The sequence below is a fragment of the Corvus cornix genome, chromosome 5, assembly GCF_000738735.6.
Source record: "Corvus cornix cornix isolate S_Up_H32 chromosome 5, ASM73873v5, whole genome shotgun sequence".
Lineage (NCBI taxonomy): Eukaryota > Metazoa > Chordata > Aves > Passeriformes > Corvidae > Corvus > Corvus cornix.
Window position 1 is genome coordinate 23,282,846 of NC_046335.1, and position 17,875 is coordinate 23,300,720.

The window sequence follows — 17,875 nt, forward strand, 5'->3', positions numbered from 1 at the left end:
GAATGCTCCAGAAATACTCTTTAGTCTGGAAAGAAAAATGTTAGAAAAGGATCTGGTACAGTTGTATTAGCAAAGATACAGACAAAATCACTATCAGTTCCTAAGAGTCAAGAAGCATCAACTCGTGCGCCACAAGAATTCCAGTTTTGTTATGGAAAATTGAGTATAGACTGAAACTCATTTTACACATACCTGAGAGTAACTTCTCCAAAGTGAACGTCACCTGAGTTCCACAGCAATACACAACACTGATTTCTTGTTAACTGTTCGTTTCCCTTTGTCACAACAATTCTCCGTCACAACTCAAAGAGTACTTACTTATCAACATTTTCAGGAATATATATGCTATGTAAAGTACACGTACACAGAAAATGTACATTTAATACCTTCTATTTTAAAAATGCTGCAATCAGGGAGCCTAATTTTCTTGTATTAAACATATTCAGGGCATAACGCACATTCAGCTATTCCCCTTGTTTACTAAAGAACTTTTAATCATGCATCACAGACAAGGCTGAGAAGCAGGCAACAAACCAAAACATTAGAATGTTTTCTAACCCATCTATTACAACCATGCTCTCCTTTAACAACCTGAACTACCACCACACCAGAACAAGTTGATTTACCAACCTAGATGCAAAGCACAATGTAATCACTCAACAGAGAAGGAAAATTCAGGATTTCATTTTCTTTCCTCAGAAAGATCAGGAGAAAAAATTCAATTCACCATTAAAACAGCAATTATTTTCAGATTTAAACCTCTTGCCTGGTTACAACACTGTTAATGCAAAGCATTTGCTTTGAAACCTGGGAGGACAAAAGAAAGTTTTCATCAGCAAAACTGATGCTCTGCAGAAGTGATATCCCAGCATCTATGAAGAATCTGTATCACTTTTAATAGTGTGGACTGTTATTCATTTATCTTTTTTTTAGCAAGCTTAACACATTCATCAAAGGAATAGAAGGGCATAACTTCTGGTCTTTGTTACTTCTTTTAATGATGTATCTCTATGAGACAGTAGTCTAATGAATGGAACAAAATACCCTGATAGGGATCACTGTTGACTAAAAGACATAATAAGACCAAAACAAATTTTGTAGGCTGTCCTTCAGAGAAGCCTGTAGTACCTGTTTTCATGTTGAGCATTAAAGACAAGTTTTTCATACACTGCTACCTTGAACATTATAGAGCCACCCAACAGAATTCATACTCACGTAGTAACGAAAATTTGACATAATTGAGAAACTAGGATCCAAAAAATAATGATATTCCTGCTTTCCAGGAACATGAACTCCTAAAGGGCAGGAAGACCTGGGGTCTTAATGGATCTGTCTATGAGAAGAAGAGCAGGTGAAAAATCTAGAAGACAGGACACATTCCAGAACATGAGCACACGACATCTTCCAGGTAAGGATGGTTCTGAGCACTAACATATGAACACAGACCACATTTAAAATGTCAAACATAAACCATACTATATGGTCCACCGAGAACACTGAGTTTATAGTGAAATTTATTGTTCTGCTTCCTAATACAATAAGCTACAAGGTACATACAGTATAAAACGAGAACATCCACAGAGCAAAGGTGATAAACATTCTGTGATGGTACAGTGGAGGTAACATCTGTCTAATCCTTCCACTTTATCCCACAAAGAGCAGCTAAAACTACTGACCCTCCCCCTCCCTCCCCTTCAAAAATATTAAAACGTAAACTGTCTCTCTCACTTAGGAGCAGTGGGATTCAACGAGTTTTTTGAGGGCACCGGTTATCTGACAGTATCCCAAGAAAATTGCTGAAACTAAAGTAACAAAAACTGTGAAGGTGGGAGTGACATGACCCATGCAAGATGCTCATGACACCTTGGTTCACTTCTCCTCAGAGCAAATGGCCTGTAAAAAAAGGAAAAGTTTGTTACGTCATGTAAACCAGCAGTTAACATGGCTAGAATTAAGATATAGCAAGCAAAAATCTGAACTCAACAGGACTAGTAGGCACACAGCTAAACTACTCTTAATGAAACCACAGGCTTCCTTGTAATAAGGTTGGGAGATTTGATAGCTGATAATCCTTCTCCCTTTATTGTCAGATGCTGTACAGAAGGGTGCATGTTGACATAGGCACAGCTGACACGTATTATACAAAGTTCCAAATCAATCCCAAATCAATTCCGAATCAATCCCAGCCCTGTCTGGGAGAACTCTAACAATGGTGTGAACTGCAGCCTGAACTCTCGAAAAACATCAAGGCTATCAACACACAAGAAGACTAAATATTTACCTTAAAGGCACAAAAATCCACTTAACCACTTTTTCATATATACTTGGTGCGGTTGAGGGCTCTCTCAGCAAGATGACCACTTTCATCTGTTATCTTCTCCCAGTCTGTTTGTCCAACAACAAAACCAATGGCCCTTTTCCTGTCTGCATCTTTCTTTTCTTCTAGATCTGCCCATCGCACCTACAGAGAACATCCTATCAGTACAATAATCTTTCAAGAAATCCTGATACAAGTCTAGGCTTTCCACTATAAGTAAGAGTACAAGAATACTAATTTCTACTCATTTTCCTTAGAACAGGTAAGTTTTTTGGGGTTTTTTTTGGTTTTTTTGGGGGTTTTTTGTTTTTCTGATAGGTAAAGAAGAGTAATTATTTCTAATTGAATATACCAGGTGTTCTATGGAGTAGAAGAAAGGTATAGATGATAACCTTTTTCCATTTCAGTGCTATAGTTTTGAGAATTGAAGTGTAACTACTACAATTATTTCTCTGTTCAAAGCAATGCTTTCTGCAGGAAGAATTATCCAAGACTCATTTACTGTCTTAATTTTCTGTGAAATCTGTCTTTCAATTGCACAACGGAAACATATAGAAGATGACTATGAAACTACAGAAAGACAGTGTTAAAGAGCAAGTCAGCAAGGAATAAATGAATGAAGGACAGTTTTCTTCTCTATCTTGTGTAGTACATTTCTATTTAAATCTTTCCACTATTTCTTTACACTAAACTTTTTCATACATATGTTATTTACCCATCTTTACACCTCCATATCTACACTGCACCTCTTCATGGTAATGCAGATCCCTTGCATTTATCCTGTTCAAACATACACAATGACACCCACAAAATGAGACACCAGTGGGAGGGAGAGCAACAGGGAGGAAGGAGTGAGAGAGGCAACGAGGAAAGGCTGCAGTCCAGAAACTCAGCTGAAACACACCATTGCTGGACAAGAAAAAAGAGTAAGTGAAGGAGCTCTTCTTTACATACTGATTAGTCTCATTCAGGCCAGTGTGTTACTGGGGAACGTAGCCTTATCAATTTTCTGCCAGCACCTCCCGATCCACAGTCTACCTGGACTACTCCTGACATTCCTACTGATAAGAAATGTAAGCTTTCTTCCACCATCATCTCCTTTGCCAATGTCTTAAGTATCTCCATTTCTCTCAGGGACGCTGTCCAGTACTACCAGTCTTCTATTTGACATTACAGAGCAAAACAACACCCGAACACCGAAAGTTAATTCAAATTACTTCTAGTGGCAAAAGCTGTTCTTTTTATTTTGGAGAAAAAAAAGTATTACCTCTATTACCTCTCTTTCATCTCCCTCTATGATTTTCCCCTTTTTTCACAATAGAATTTAAACATGTAGCATTTTGTATTCAGACCATGTCATGCCTAGTTAATCTGTATAATCTACAATTCCTAGCTTCGTTATAATTAATGTGTTTACCTCTGGAAGACCCTACTTGCAAGAATACTCTCTTACAGAATCTAATGGAACAGCAAAATGAAAAGTGAGTCACTGGAATTCCCATATTCATAGACATTGAATGACTTGATATAAACTCTCTTTCACAGAGACCATTAAAGGGCTATATACAGACAGTAAGTCATTTGAAAATTTATTACCCTTTTCTTTCCAGGTTCAGAAGCACGTGTATCATAGTCATCTGGAAGCTGCAGATAATCTTCCATTCTGCTGGCAATTGCTTCCCAGTCACGTTTTCTTTTAGTGCCAGTCCGCAAACCATCCAGCTTGTCTGAGAACAAACACAGAGCCTCAGCGTTAAGGGAGATTATTTTTTGTATTATTCACACAAACAAGACGAGAGTGGAAAACTTTTCAAAAGAACGAGCAGCAGAATTTGTACATCCAGCTTGTCTTGACAGGTGGAATGATGAGAGTTGAAATAAATTAGAGAAGACTCAACACAGTTTTCAAGTTTTATTGATCTTTCACGTCAACTGTGTGGCAATAACAGTGTTGTTATCTATACGAGGGAGAAAAAAGTTTGCTCCTCTGTATCTATATGGAGTCTGTCCTTACAAGTACAATATAGCCAACAATAGCTAGGAACCACAGATCCATCTTTCTATATTTGAACACAATACTAAAGCTGTAGCATTTTTCCCAAATTTGGGGATCAATACTGTGTCAAACATGGCATACATGCAGTATCAGGGAACAAGTGGCAATTATATAATTTAATGCATCAAAGACAAGTTTCGAGATACTGTTTCTGCTAAACAAAAAGCTCCTTGGAAAGCCTGATCCTCCCCTTTCTTTTTCTCTCCCCATAAGGCAAACCACTTAAAAAGTCTTCCAGGACTGGGAGGAAAACATCTCAGAATCTTTTCTTTCATGGTGTAAGAGGTCAGTCATAAATATTTGAGCAGTACATTTGTCCAACAGTCCTCATTTTCTTCTTTTTCTTATTGAACCGATACAACATGAGGAGAAACAATTCCGTTCCTAGGTTCTAAAATTTTGTTCCTCTTTAGACACTTATTCTCAGTAAAGAAAACAACACCTTCTTGAAATTATGTGGCAAACTGTCTTTGGAAAGGAGATGAAACACTCATTGTAAGATTATGAACAACAAAGCATGAAAAGGAAACCAGCTTTACAAGTCAAGGGAAATTCTGTTACTTCTGTCAACGTAAGCTACCAATTTATAAGCCAACAATTCAAGTATGTGTAGAAAGAACACTAAGCTTGGCAATTACATTCATTAAACCATTACCGGTGATGTAAGAAATATTGTTTCAGAGGTCACTGTTGTAATTAAATTCACCCACAAAAGGCCTCAGAAATAGACCACATACAAGGCAGCATTATTTTCTGGATAGCAGAAGATGATGTTCAAAGGTATGTACTTAAAGAAGCTCAGTTCAGAGATGAGTTTTTTTACTTAATATGGGAGAGAGAAGAGTAACAATGGAGATAATGTGAGGCAATGGTACTGTAGACATGCTAGTATAATTTAAATGCCATAAACTAATAAAATTATTTGTCCCTCATACAGCTGAAAACCTTTTAAAGACTCCACCTTTGCCCCATTTCCCTGGAACAGATACAGAACTTCTAATAAAACATTATAATCTCCCTGCTTCTTAAAATAGCCAACATTTAAGAAAAGTGTTCAGAATATTTGTATCTATTACATGATTTAGTTAAGGTTCTTCTTTACTCTAAGTTAAATCTGCCAAATTTGATGCTCAATCTCCACAGAAAGGCGCCACTCCCTCTAGAAGACAAAATTGATTTATACAATATTCCTCTGTTACTTCAGCACATAACGTACTTGCATTGTTTCTCAGTATTATGTTCACTCAATGTAGATAATTTGTAGTGTTAAGTGTTTCCAGAAAAAAATAACATTGAAAAGGAGATCAACAAACTCATTGAGGAGCATTTAGGAACATGAAGAAGTGAAAATTGAGGAGCTCTCTGTTGGCAAATACCTGTAGACAGACATATTCCTGTTGGAAGACAACATGCTATGATGCAAGTTCACCTCATTACCAATGTGAAAGTAAGTTCAGTCTCCCACTCCCTGCTGCACACCAAACAACTGAAAACATCGCCAAGAAATGTGTAATGCTCAAACAGCAGCAGAGGAGCTCAGAAGCTGTTCTGAATATGCAGTTCCCCTCTGTCCCTTTTGTTACTGCTACACAGAATTTATTTTAAAATGTTATCTCCTTCCATGTTTGAAGTTTGTTTTTCCAGAGGGGTCTGCTTCCATCCATACTATTGTGGTTCAAGGTACATGTGTCATGCAGTAGACACTACACAAATGTCAAAAACCTGCCACGAAGGATTATTTCAGAATATTCTTTTCTGAAAATGAGACAAGGTGTCATTTTATAACACTGGTGCTTGTGATTATTTACGGCTGATTATTTAGTGTTAAACTATTGAACATCATTTTATCATTTCAAGTTTTAAAAACAACAAAGCAGCATCATTTTTGAAAATCCACAAAACTTAAGAACTCACCTTTAGAATTTTAAAAGTAACATCTGAAAGTAACTAATTTAATTAGCTCCTTCAAAACCTAAATAAATCAGTTCAGTTTTGCCCTTTTTATAAAAAAGCCACAAAGTTTTATGTAGAATGCCGTTTGTATTCTAGAGCAAATTTTACAATGGTATCAAAGTTCCAGCTACACCAAACCTCATTTCTCCATTCCTGAAAGTTTGTAGAACTTGCCACTAAGCCGCACCTTGAAACAGAGCATTGCACTAAACACTATAGTCAAATTTTAAAAGTGAGAGTCCATTACTTTAAATTTCAGTATAAGAACCCATGTGCACTAAGCACTGAGAAGACCCATGGGTAGACTCGCAGAAAAAAATTGTGGCTGTGCACAGCATGTAAGGAAATGATAAACCACACACATACTCAAGAAGAATGTAAGAGTAAAGTAAATCTGTGCTAAAGCGAGAGCTCTGGGGCATGTGTTTGGCAATTGTCACAAGTCAGTGTTTGCAGCTAAAGAACTTAAACTTTAGAGACATTTTCTGAGGTTTATTACAATCAGCAAGATCTTACTGTGCTTTCCTGTAACATCATCTACTTGGAAAGAAAACAAAAAAGCAAAACAGGACTCAGAACATCGTTTTTGGAGTCTGCACTTACGTCATTCTGCAAATGTGTGCCCTCTGGGACTAACACAATAAACCTAATGGGCAGGCCAACTCCCAGGAAATAACTCAATTTTGGAGTAACAAATGCATCCCACCGTTTACATGCCTTTCCAGAAATAATTATAATTGGTCATCTACAATGAAGTCTTATTGTGAACTAAATATAGTAATTCTTACTCACAGACTGCAAGTGCTTCTAATGTACACCTTGAGCTAAAAGTCGTCTGCCCTGGCCAAGCAATTTTCCAAAGAAACTGCATTCATTACATAGGAATGCCTGGCTTTTTTAAAAGCTAAGTTCTGTCAGAATTTACTTTTAATCTATAGTCCTACATATATATAAAACTGAATCTAGAGGGTAGTTATAAAAGTAGAATTGTGAATACAGATTTAATAGGAAGCCCTTCTCAGCACTTGTATCTGTGTCTCACAGCAAGCTAACATCTGGTTTGTTAATGAAATTGACTGTTAAAGGATTATTGCAAGTAACTTCAGCATAAAAGTGACTGCTGCTTGCTCCCCATTTTACATTTAAGTGGAGACCATATAAAAATCCCGTGGTTTACATTATGGAGTTTTCATTACAGAAGGAAATGCAATACAGTTCTTAATATAAACTTAAGAAAAAATCTTACATTATTAAAGAAATCATTGCTTGTAACAAAAATGCAGAGCAATCCTGACTGAATTGTCTAACTGCCTAGCTGTTTGGTATGCCAAAATCATTGAGTACAAGGTGCCTCTGCTTGTACTGCAGGTGCCTCATCATCAGTATAATCCACAACTATTTATATGACTTAAAAGAGAGCACAGCAGCAGAAGAGATGGTGTAGCTAAGCCCTTAACATCACAAGATGAAAGGCTGCTTTATGTAATCCAGACCTTCTAATGCTATTTCTATGGTGCAGTTGTGATTTTGGTTATCGGAAAGTAATGATGCATAGGGCTGTACCACACATGCAGAAGCAAACCTCAAAATATTAAGACATGCTGTGTCCCATTCGGGTATTTGTGGCTTCTCACGGACATGATACAAAAATAGCAGTTCTGAGCACACTGTCTAGATAAAATCTTCATTTAGAACCTTTACTGTTCAGTAAAAAAAACCATAACAAAACTGATCATAATGACCAGAAACCCCTTTCCATGAATAATCCTTTCACCATAGGCAAAGTGCATGCATTTCTGCCTGAAAGTTGCTTTCGACTTTGACAGAATCCTAATGTCAGCACTAATCAGAACAAAAAAGTGCAGTAAAAACCATGCCCTTGTGCCCCTGGAAAGTCCAGTTTGCATACTACTAAGAAGAATTCTATTGCTCTCCTGGAACTGCGAAGGATAATGAACTTTTAACTTTTCAATGCCTAAGATGTTGAAAAGATCCACTGACACCTAATCATTCAGAACCAACTTCAAAGCATGCCAGTACTTTGTCCTCACAAATGTCAATTTTGGAAAGTGAGGAACATCTTCAATACAGTTCAGCTATGAGACATGTCTCCAAGAATGTAAGAAGTTACTGATGACACTTAGGAAAAAAGGTATGCAATATGAAAAAGAGTACAGCGCAATGTAAGTTGACTCTTTGCTTATATAAAAACAATAAACATGGGAAAGATGAAGAATATAAATACTGCTTTTTTAAAATTTTAGGGCAAAGTACTTTCCTTGAACAGATGGAACAACAATTAATGAGTATATAAAACAGTGATGATTAGAAAGTAGTAAAGTCTCTCGCCTCTGGCAGAGGATAAATTCCTTTTCTGTACAGGCACTTTTGCAGTTTCAGACATGTATGAAATCAACACATTTATTTGTCTTTGTAAGGAGGCACAGTTAAAACAAAAATTCAGGTCTTGCAAACATCATTAGATACCAACTATAAGAAACAGGAAAAAATAAATACCCACCTAGCTTTGCCTCAGAAGTGTCCATCTCCCATTTGCTTTTCGGAATGTAACCCTAAATCATACACAGAAAGAAGCTCGGAGGATTAGAGAGAGACACACATGCATATCACTTTTGAACTGGAAACAGCATTACAATGGGAGTTTAAGGTATTTCTTTTTGTAAGGCACAATTCTCATTATCAGGTGAAGGAGACCAATTACTCGGTATTTCAGAACTTCTGCATCCACTTCCCATTCAGTGATTTTAGCAGCCCTTGCAAATCATTACAAGAGTGCTGCCCCCTGCAAACACAGAACTCCAGAATGAGTCTAACAGATAGCAAAGGCACTGTGTGCACAGTTACTGTATTGCATTATCCTAGGTGGCAAAGTTACTGCAACACAACGTTCAGGCATAAAGAATACCCAAAGCTTTACAAACACAAATGAAAAAGTTACGGTAAGCTTTTATGAACAGATTCCCAGATTCACTACACACAGGCTTCACTTACTCCTTTCGAAGGGACATGCTAAATTCATGTATGAGTGGTTAATCCACAATTAAACAATTTTTTTTGTTTAAATGAGAGTATTTGCTAAGTCACTAGGATTTAAGTATTATTTTTCATTTTAAACTAGTACTCTTAGCTCAACGATTCTTTTAAAACAATTTTTCCCTACAAATAATGTCACCATGTGTAATGATCTTTAGCCAGTTTATTCTTTGTAAGTGAGCATAATGATAATAAATTTGGCAAAAAGGTTATTTATTCTAGTTAGCTTCCTGTTATCTTTTCTTTTTATATTCTTTGACAAGTAAATTGTTACTAAGCAACTCTCATTTCAGCTGTTCAGATTTGGTATAAAAGTACTTATGTTCCTCTGCAAACACATTAAAAAGCTCAAGGTAGTGAATAGAAGCCCTGTGAGAATTCCATTATTTTTAGAATGTTTTTAATAGAGAGGGAAAAGAACTACTCTAGAAGATTTCAAGAAGAAAATAAACAATCCACGAACCAGTTTTATTACACTAACTTCTTTCCTGATTTATTTATAGGTCGCTTCCACTGTGGTAAAAATATACATGTATTTGTTAATACTACGTGTTACGAAATTAGTGTATTCCAGTAAATTCCAGAGAGCCACACTGCATTTGGTTATGTTCAGCACTGCTCTTACAAAGTCCTTGAATGACCTTTTTGCTATCAAGCATATATCAGTGACTTGAGGTTATCAGATCTCTGGATTTTCTCGTTTTTAATCAAATCTGTAATTAATGCAAACCAAGACAGTTTGTGCTGAAATATTTCCTTGTAACAAATAAATAAATGTCATGTATATACATATATTTATACTTTTAAACCAAGTTGCTCCTTAAAGTTTGCTCAGAAAGTTTACACCACAGCTAAAAGCCTGCATTAAACAAAGTGATGTGTGATACACTGGTGAGAACACTAAGTTAAATGTATCAATAATTCATACCATCAAGCACAGAAAAGCAGGAATTGTCTGAATGCTACAAACAATCCTATGGGAGTTGATAATAGCAAGAACAGTGACTTTGATGGTGTGAAATGGCCTATTGTGTGCTGAATCTATACAATACCCCGGTCCTCAAATAGGATAAGCAAAGATTCAGACTTTATCCTTTGGTACAAGACAGTTGGATTTTTCAAGGGTATCTGCCAGATGGCAGGAGCTTCAGACCTCCCTTTTCCCACAGGATTAAATGCAGCAAAATGAATTGCAGAACCCTTACCAAATGCTCTCAAAAAGGCAAGACATACCAAAGACAGTGTCCTGTTCCACTTTCTGTCTGACATAATTCTCTGAGATTAGCCATCTGACTGAATTCCAGAGATTACATACAGCAGATAATGCTTTGCTCTTTTTCATATCTTGTGAATCTGAACAGAACACATTCTTATATGCAGATTACTTTTAGTTATTTAATAATTTGCATAGTTTTCACCACCAAGCTTTCTCTTTGTCTCAAAGAAAAGGCCTATTGTTATATGTGCTGTACATTAGGACACTCCCCCGAACCCATAAACACATACATACACACAAATTTATGCACAGATGTCTCAAAAGCTAAAGACAACTTTCTCTTTTGGCTATAGCTCATGGAAATGGGACTAGCAGCCATATTCTTATAACCATGGATGTCTTTGAAATGTTCTAACCACACTTTATGCAGTCTCATACTCTGCACCAAAGAATAATTTAGTAAAAAGAATAAATGAGTCATGTTGAAAAAAACAGACGTTTATTAGAATCCACTTTTCCTAAGCTTTTTTTAGATTCTATATTTCAACTGCTTCCTGACCTGTCACTCCTGAGGAAGAGTAAATTTCCATCAAGGAAAAGCACTTTGCTCAACTCAGACATTTTTGGTTACTTCCTGTTTATTGAACTTTAACTGCTTGGTTGTGGGAACCAAGATTAGAGACATTCAACTCATCAAGCACGGACCAGTTGCAGCTCCAACACATACCAAGAAGTTACAGCAGGAAGCCTTTTGTAGCCTTTAAAATACATACCTAAAAAAGCCAGCCCTCAGGGCAATTCTATAACCTTCATTTATCCAAGAGACCTAATGCCTCACCTTGGAAATACCACCTGACAAACAAAGTCAGTCAACCGTGGCAGAAAAAGCAGTCTTCATAACTGTTGTCATACACTGTGACAGTTGAGGAGAGTTCTTTAGACACGTGAAAGGAAATAAGCTAAATTAATCTTTGCCCATTGTTCCCATCTCTCCACTTAGTGTAATTCTTAGATTATCTGGAAGACAGCACCTATTACGTACTGCAATTTAAAATGTCTCTAAGAGGCATGTTACCATGCTCCACTGACAATATTGTTTGTGGCACATACTCACATATTCTTAGAAATAAATTAGGAAGAAATAATATGATTTATCATTAAAGTTCTCCTAGAAATGTTTAAGTAAGAAACTACTAGAAACATGTGTATTAAGATCGCACTGCTAAGAACAGCAGTGGGTTGGCACTTGTAAGACTGAGATTCTCCCTCAGACACATTAATGAACAATTTGTTAGAGATGGCTGATGTGTCTCCTACCAGTTCACTTTCTTCCTCCTCTGCTGTGTCCTTCTTGACTTCTTCTTTCTGGTCTTCAATATTTGCATCAAAATCCTCCATCTCCACCTGTTCCAAAGCACGTGCACAGACTTAGAAGGCATTGCCTGGCTTTTATTATTTTCTTTTTAACAAAGTAAGTAGAGATGTCCAAATTCAAACAGAAGAGAAAAGAAAGGATTCATCTCTGAAAGCATGATGATGCAATATATATGAATACTGTGTCCATTCTGGCTTTCCTCAGAAGCAGGTTCCCTTCTAGAAACAGAGTGACAAAGAATAATCTTCGCAAAGATTTTCTGGGGAAAAGCAAAAATTTTTCATTCCCTTCCTTCACATGCATTCCTTGTGTTACCAGTATCTGTAACAGCAAGATACTACTCCTGCTACCCACAAACTTGCAATCTCAGAAAAAGTTCTTAAACTTGCCATTTACATATAACTGGAATGTCTCTCTCTGCATAGAACATCTCTACTGAGGCTTTATCTTTTATATATTTTAGAATCACAGTAAAGAATAATAGTAACCACAGAGATCAGCATAATAAAATACATGAACGCTTGAAGCCATATATCATCTAATGCCATACTTTCTGGGCTCCACAGCCCTAATGGGGACTCATGCATATACTGTGGAATACATAAAACTCCCCAAGTATGTACATTTTTTTACATAATTTGCAAAACCTTGTAAACTCCAACCTGCTATTCTCTGAGCCTACTTTAGAGTGGAGCCTTTTGCTGTCCTCTTGAAGACTACTATTTTCCAGTACAAAAAATCTGGAGATTTAATAATAGCCTACTAACATCATGACAAACCACAAAGACCCTCTGTCTACTTAAGCAGTCCACCAGTTTCTATGGCCATCTCAAGAGCTGTTCTGACAGCAACAAGCAGCTATGTCTCATTCACAAAGACCATACAGTTAACACACTAATTTATTCCCAGAGCTCCTGACACAACTGCCAAAGAAGAATGCAACAGTAAGTAAGCTGACACACCAAAGACGCATGTCACGGCAAACTGCAAATGAAGTAAAAAGGCAATTGTAACCTTCTGCTACATGTTACTTATTACTTCATTCTCGGCTACATGTCTGTATTTCTCAAAACAAGGACTGAGTTCCAATTTATTTCCTTATCTTACTTTCTTCAACTACTTTTTCAAAATATGATCTAAATAATCCAGTAACCTAGATGAAACTCAGCACTTCTTCCAAGAGTGCAAAGATTCTCTTTAATCTCTTTAATTGGTATTCAACAGCTGCTAAGAGCAAAATGACTTCAACTCTTGCTCAAAGATGCCTAAGTCTGAGCTTCAAAACGGTGATAAAAGGTAACAATGTACCTTCATGTTTGTGGTAATTCATAAGAATAATGGAATACACTTTCCTGACACAGTGATTCTAGCTTTCTACAGTGCCAACTATAACTGCCTTGATGTGATGATATCTTTGTCTGCTTCGTATTTTCAGTATCGTCATATTGACCTAATTTGTAGTTTTAACAAGCACAGAGATTCTCACCTCTTCGATAGCAGCATCCTGCAACAGAGAACGAATGTCCAAGCGCATCATGTGGCGTGGTGCTGCCTCCCAGTGATCAGACATCTAACAAAACACACACAAAAATGAAGCACCTCTAAAAGTCTAACAGATCCATTGGGGAATATTTGGTTTCTGATTGCTAACAAGATGTATCTGTACTTCGGTAATTTTAATGAATTCCATGAAATAACTACCAGTACTTCTTACAGGAAAAGCATAAGCATTATGTAGTCTATAGTTTTTAAACAACAGCAGGACCAAAAGCACAGTATGACTCCAGATTTATATAGTTACCCTGCTGATATCCTTCAGCTTGCGTCCATGAATATTCCTCTTGGAACACGTCTGGTTATCTGCACTCATTTCAGCTAAGTAGACCTAGACAGAAAAAAGACAATATTAAATACTATAAATTAATTTTTAGAGCTCTTTTTCTACCTTGTGATACTCTGCAGTTTTAAGTTGTTTACTTTACAAAAGGTAAACTTGTAACTGTACACCACATCATTTTTCCTGAATGTGGGAGACACCTTCTACTCAAAAGTTTAGAAACATCAGCATATGGCTGTTAGCAAGTTCAAATGCTATTTAGGCTCCATTACCTCAAACCCCTTTGTTTTTGCAGCACTCCAAAACTGTTCAAAGTGTCGCACTCTATCATTGATAGCATCAAGGATAATGAAGGGAAAGAAGCCGTCATCCAAGGTCTTTTTGAACGTTTTGAACATGCTGGTACGATAGGTCTCTTCCATATCAGCCTCATATTCGTACTCCATCACCTTTACCAAGGACAAAAGCATTAAGAAAGAGGACATCTGTAAAATGGCTAATATTCAACATCTGAATGTCACGACCACAAAGTACACTCGTGTGAGAAAAACACCTTTCAGGTTGGTTTTTAAGAATTTGCTCATACCACCCTAAGTTATATTGGCTTGTTTTGAAAAACAGCCCAGAGACCTCTGCACCCTTCCCAACCCACAGACTGGAATTCTGATTGCCCCTGTTTTTCCAGTGTCTTGTTTCTTTGTCAAGAAAAGCAACAGAATTAAGACTACCTTCTTTTTAACTTTTTTCCCTGTATCTGGGTCTCTCTCCTCTTTCTCCACTTCAGTGATAAAGTAGTCATCCAGGCTGAGCACTCTTGGTGCAGGTCCTCCACATTCTACTTCCTTATCCTGGGAAGAAAGCAAAAAGAAAGCATGTATCTTTGCTGTAAAAATTCCATTCTGCTACACAGGATCTTCAAAATACTTTTGGCCAACATCAGTTCCCTGCTCAATACTCAGAACAAGAAGAGAGTAGTATCCCTCCTGCTTGCTAATAGTGGTGGAGATTCACACACCACATGAAGACATGGAACATGAAGTAACAACAGACTTGAATTCCAGGCAAACAGAAAGCAAACAGCAGAGGAAGCACATGTAAAAGGCAAGCAGCACTACAGAGTGAGTGCCTGTTTACATACCCTGATGAGTTTTGCTACATGTGTCTTTCCACTGCCAGGTAACCCTCTCATGATGATCACAATCTGAAACAAAGATCATGTAAGAACATACGATACTGTACTACATTTAACAGAATCTCTTTTGCAAAGATTTTCTTCTAGAGAATTATGTGCTGTGAGCTCCCACTTTTGCACATCATCAAGCACTCACTGCCTGTTTTAGAAACCAGGAAAATGGTAGTAGTTCCACAGAATTCAGAATTTTTGTTGTTAATCATCTCAGCAGTTTAGGACGCATGTTATAGATCTGGTTCAGTTTCACTTACTTCATGCATTCAACTGAATGAAACTTATCTAAATATTCCATAGCCTAAATTGTGTTCTTTCTTATATAATATAGTACATTTCCCCTGATACATCAAAAACCCAAGTGAAGACCTCAGAAGAGACCAAAATACTGTAATATTACACACTAATTTGCTTTGAGCATTCCCAGGAAGTTTACCTCTCCTGTGGACTCCTAATAGCTATGCTACAACACTCTTAGGCATTTGCAAAGGAACCAAGCTAATTTCCAGAGCTTCCTCAAACGTACACTTGTTCACAACATATTACATCCACCAGCATTTCATCTGAATACACACCTTGTAGAAACCGACTGTAGCTTTCAGAATGTATACTCACCCTCTCTGGCCTGCTATCCCGTCCTGGCGGCTTTAAAATATCATCTACATTTTTAGATTCTGGCTTCCTTTCTACTCGTGGAGCAGGTGGTGGCTGACGAGGCATTGACGGAGCAGAAATAGGAATCCTTTCCTCAGGGTAATTTCTACGATCACCTTCAAATTCCAGTGTTTGGACAGAAGAATTTTCTTAGTTCAGTAAAATAAAAAAATTAAGATGTTCATACCCAGCTGAGCTGATTTAAACAGACCTTCATTATTTTAAGTTAAATTCACAGCTATGTCCTCAAAATAATTAAAATTTCTAATCTTAAGCCTAATGCAATCACAGACAGTTTTTAGCAGAGTATATAACTGTTTCATTCATGATCTCATCACCACTGAGAAACAAAACTAAATGCCACCACCTAAAGAAATTTTCCTGAATTATACATTCTGAACAAACCAATACTGCAAATCAATTAATCTTCTACCAACTGATCTTCACCTCTGCAAGTCCATTACTTTTCATAATATTCCAGCATGACTTCAAGATTGAAAAACTGTACCTCCAAACATGGAAGGCCCATGATCATATGCTGGACGATCTGTCTTTCTTTCATATGATGGCCTTTCAAAACCACCTCGCCTGGAGGACGGATGGTCTTTCTTGTCACGGTAAGACTGAGTTCTTGAAGGTGTAGTAGGAAGAACCCTGCCAAAAGAGTATTTTGTGTATTTCTAGAATTTCCACTACGGAATCCAGAGCGAAAGGAACATGTACCTCACAGGCAAAATGGACAGCCTGATACACAATACAGCCTCAACTGTATTGATTTTAACGGTGTTCCAAAATCACCTACCTATCATCTCGGGGATGCCGCTCTTTTTCAAATCTCTCTCGTTCGTAGTCCACAGAACCACGGTCTCTGTGCAATTCCCGCTCTCTCTTGAAGTCCCGATGATCTGTGTTGGAATTACCTTGACGCTCAAAATAAGGCTCACGATCTCTTTCTCTGTTGTAGCGACCTGGATGCTCTGAAGGGAGAAACCCATGGAAATCCAAACTACTATTTTGGAAAAAAAGGCAAAAGCAAGAGTGCAAGAAAAGTATACAGAAATACATGATATGTGAGCTAGGATGGACTTAATCAGACCTTATCTCTTTTCCAAACTGTAACAGACAACCACACTGTGCAATCCTACTTAGAGCTATAAAACTGAATGTTTAAAGTGGCTAAGTTATTGACTGCAGTACTCCTCTTGACAATATAAACTGTTATTCTTATGGACCTCTGAAGAGGTGGTTCTTGCTTAAACAAGAGTTACCTAGTTTGAACAAGCTTTTAGTGTTTTACAACTTTTCTTAAGAGCTAACTAACTGTTTGAGAGCTAGCCAAACACCTCCTACCTTTTTGAAATGTTTGCCTGTCTGGTAGAGGTTCTGGACGAAGGGTTACCCTCTCCCCATATGGAATCTGTTCCACTTTACTGGTGGTTATATCTGGTTGAAAATAAACAAAACAATAATTAAGGCTTTAAAACACATGTCTTCCATTTTCTTTCCTCTTCATGAAAAGTTATCAGTCAGTGGCATTAAAAGTGACTGGAACAAGCTACCATAATTTCTTTTAATGGATAATGCAAAAAGAGCTTTACATAAATAAACAGCACCGTGGTTTTTAAAGGCTGAAGTGGGTTTGTGTGTGTGTAGGTAAACAGCTCCATCTTAATGATGGGACTTCTGCCTTTTCAGGTGAGTTCAGGTAGCACGCAGTGTCAGAAAATTATAAGCATTAAAATGCTCTGAAAGTTTCAATAACTCACAGAACTACTGTAATGTCAAGAACAGTAACTGAAAGTCTCACAACAATGACATTTTTTCTAACAGCTTTTAGTAAAACATCTACTTAATGGAACAGATATGGCTTCCACTCTTGTTTTGGTACTTTAGAGAGAGAAAAAAACACTCTTTAAATGACAATGCACAATTTAAGAACTTCTTTATGCCATGATTTCACTCCTGTTAAAACTTAGATTGAGGGAGATTAATTATATTTAAAAACTAGCATTGAATTTTAGCTTTGATAAGCTCAATACTAAACAGCAGAGCCCTCCATTACTTACATGTTAAAAAACTGTACAGGGTGCATGCCCTTCAGAACTAGACTCTGTCTCCCTCTCTGGCTAGAGGGTACCTAACACCCATTATGAAGTATATAAATAATGCAAACACCAGCCACCTTCTGCTTTAAATCACTAAGTCACACCTAAGAACTGTAACCATC

The 17,875-nt window shown here is 37.2% G+C and overlaps 1 protein-coding gene across 1 annotated transcript in view; it reads right to left on the reverse strand.

Moving 5' to 3' along the window:
- Positions 1-973: 973 nt before the first annotated feature.
- The window catches only part of YLPM1 (YLP motif containing 1), a 36,609-nt gene continuing 19,707 nt past the window's right edge, over positions 974-17,875 (reverse strand). Inside the window, 14 exon segments of the mRNA XM_039551827.1 lie at positions 974-1,893; positions 2,282-2,461; positions 3,914-4,044; positions 8,848-8,899; positions 11,914-12,000; positions 13,458-13,541; positions 13,773-13,856; positions 14,081-14,257; positions 14,537-14,656; positions 14,947-15,009; positions 15,610-15,797; positions 16,157-16,302; positions 16,451-16,625; positions 16,999-17,091. Coding sequence (XP_039407761.1) covers positions 2,315-2,461; positions 3,914-4,044; positions 8,848-8,899; positions 11,914-12,000; positions 13,458-13,541; positions 13,773-13,856; positions 14,081-14,257; positions 14,537-14,656; positions 14,947-15,009; positions 15,610-15,797; positions 16,157-16,302; positions 16,451-16,625; positions 16,999-17,091 — 1,547 coding nt within the window. The 3' untranslated portion in view covers positions 974-1,893; positions 2,282-2,314.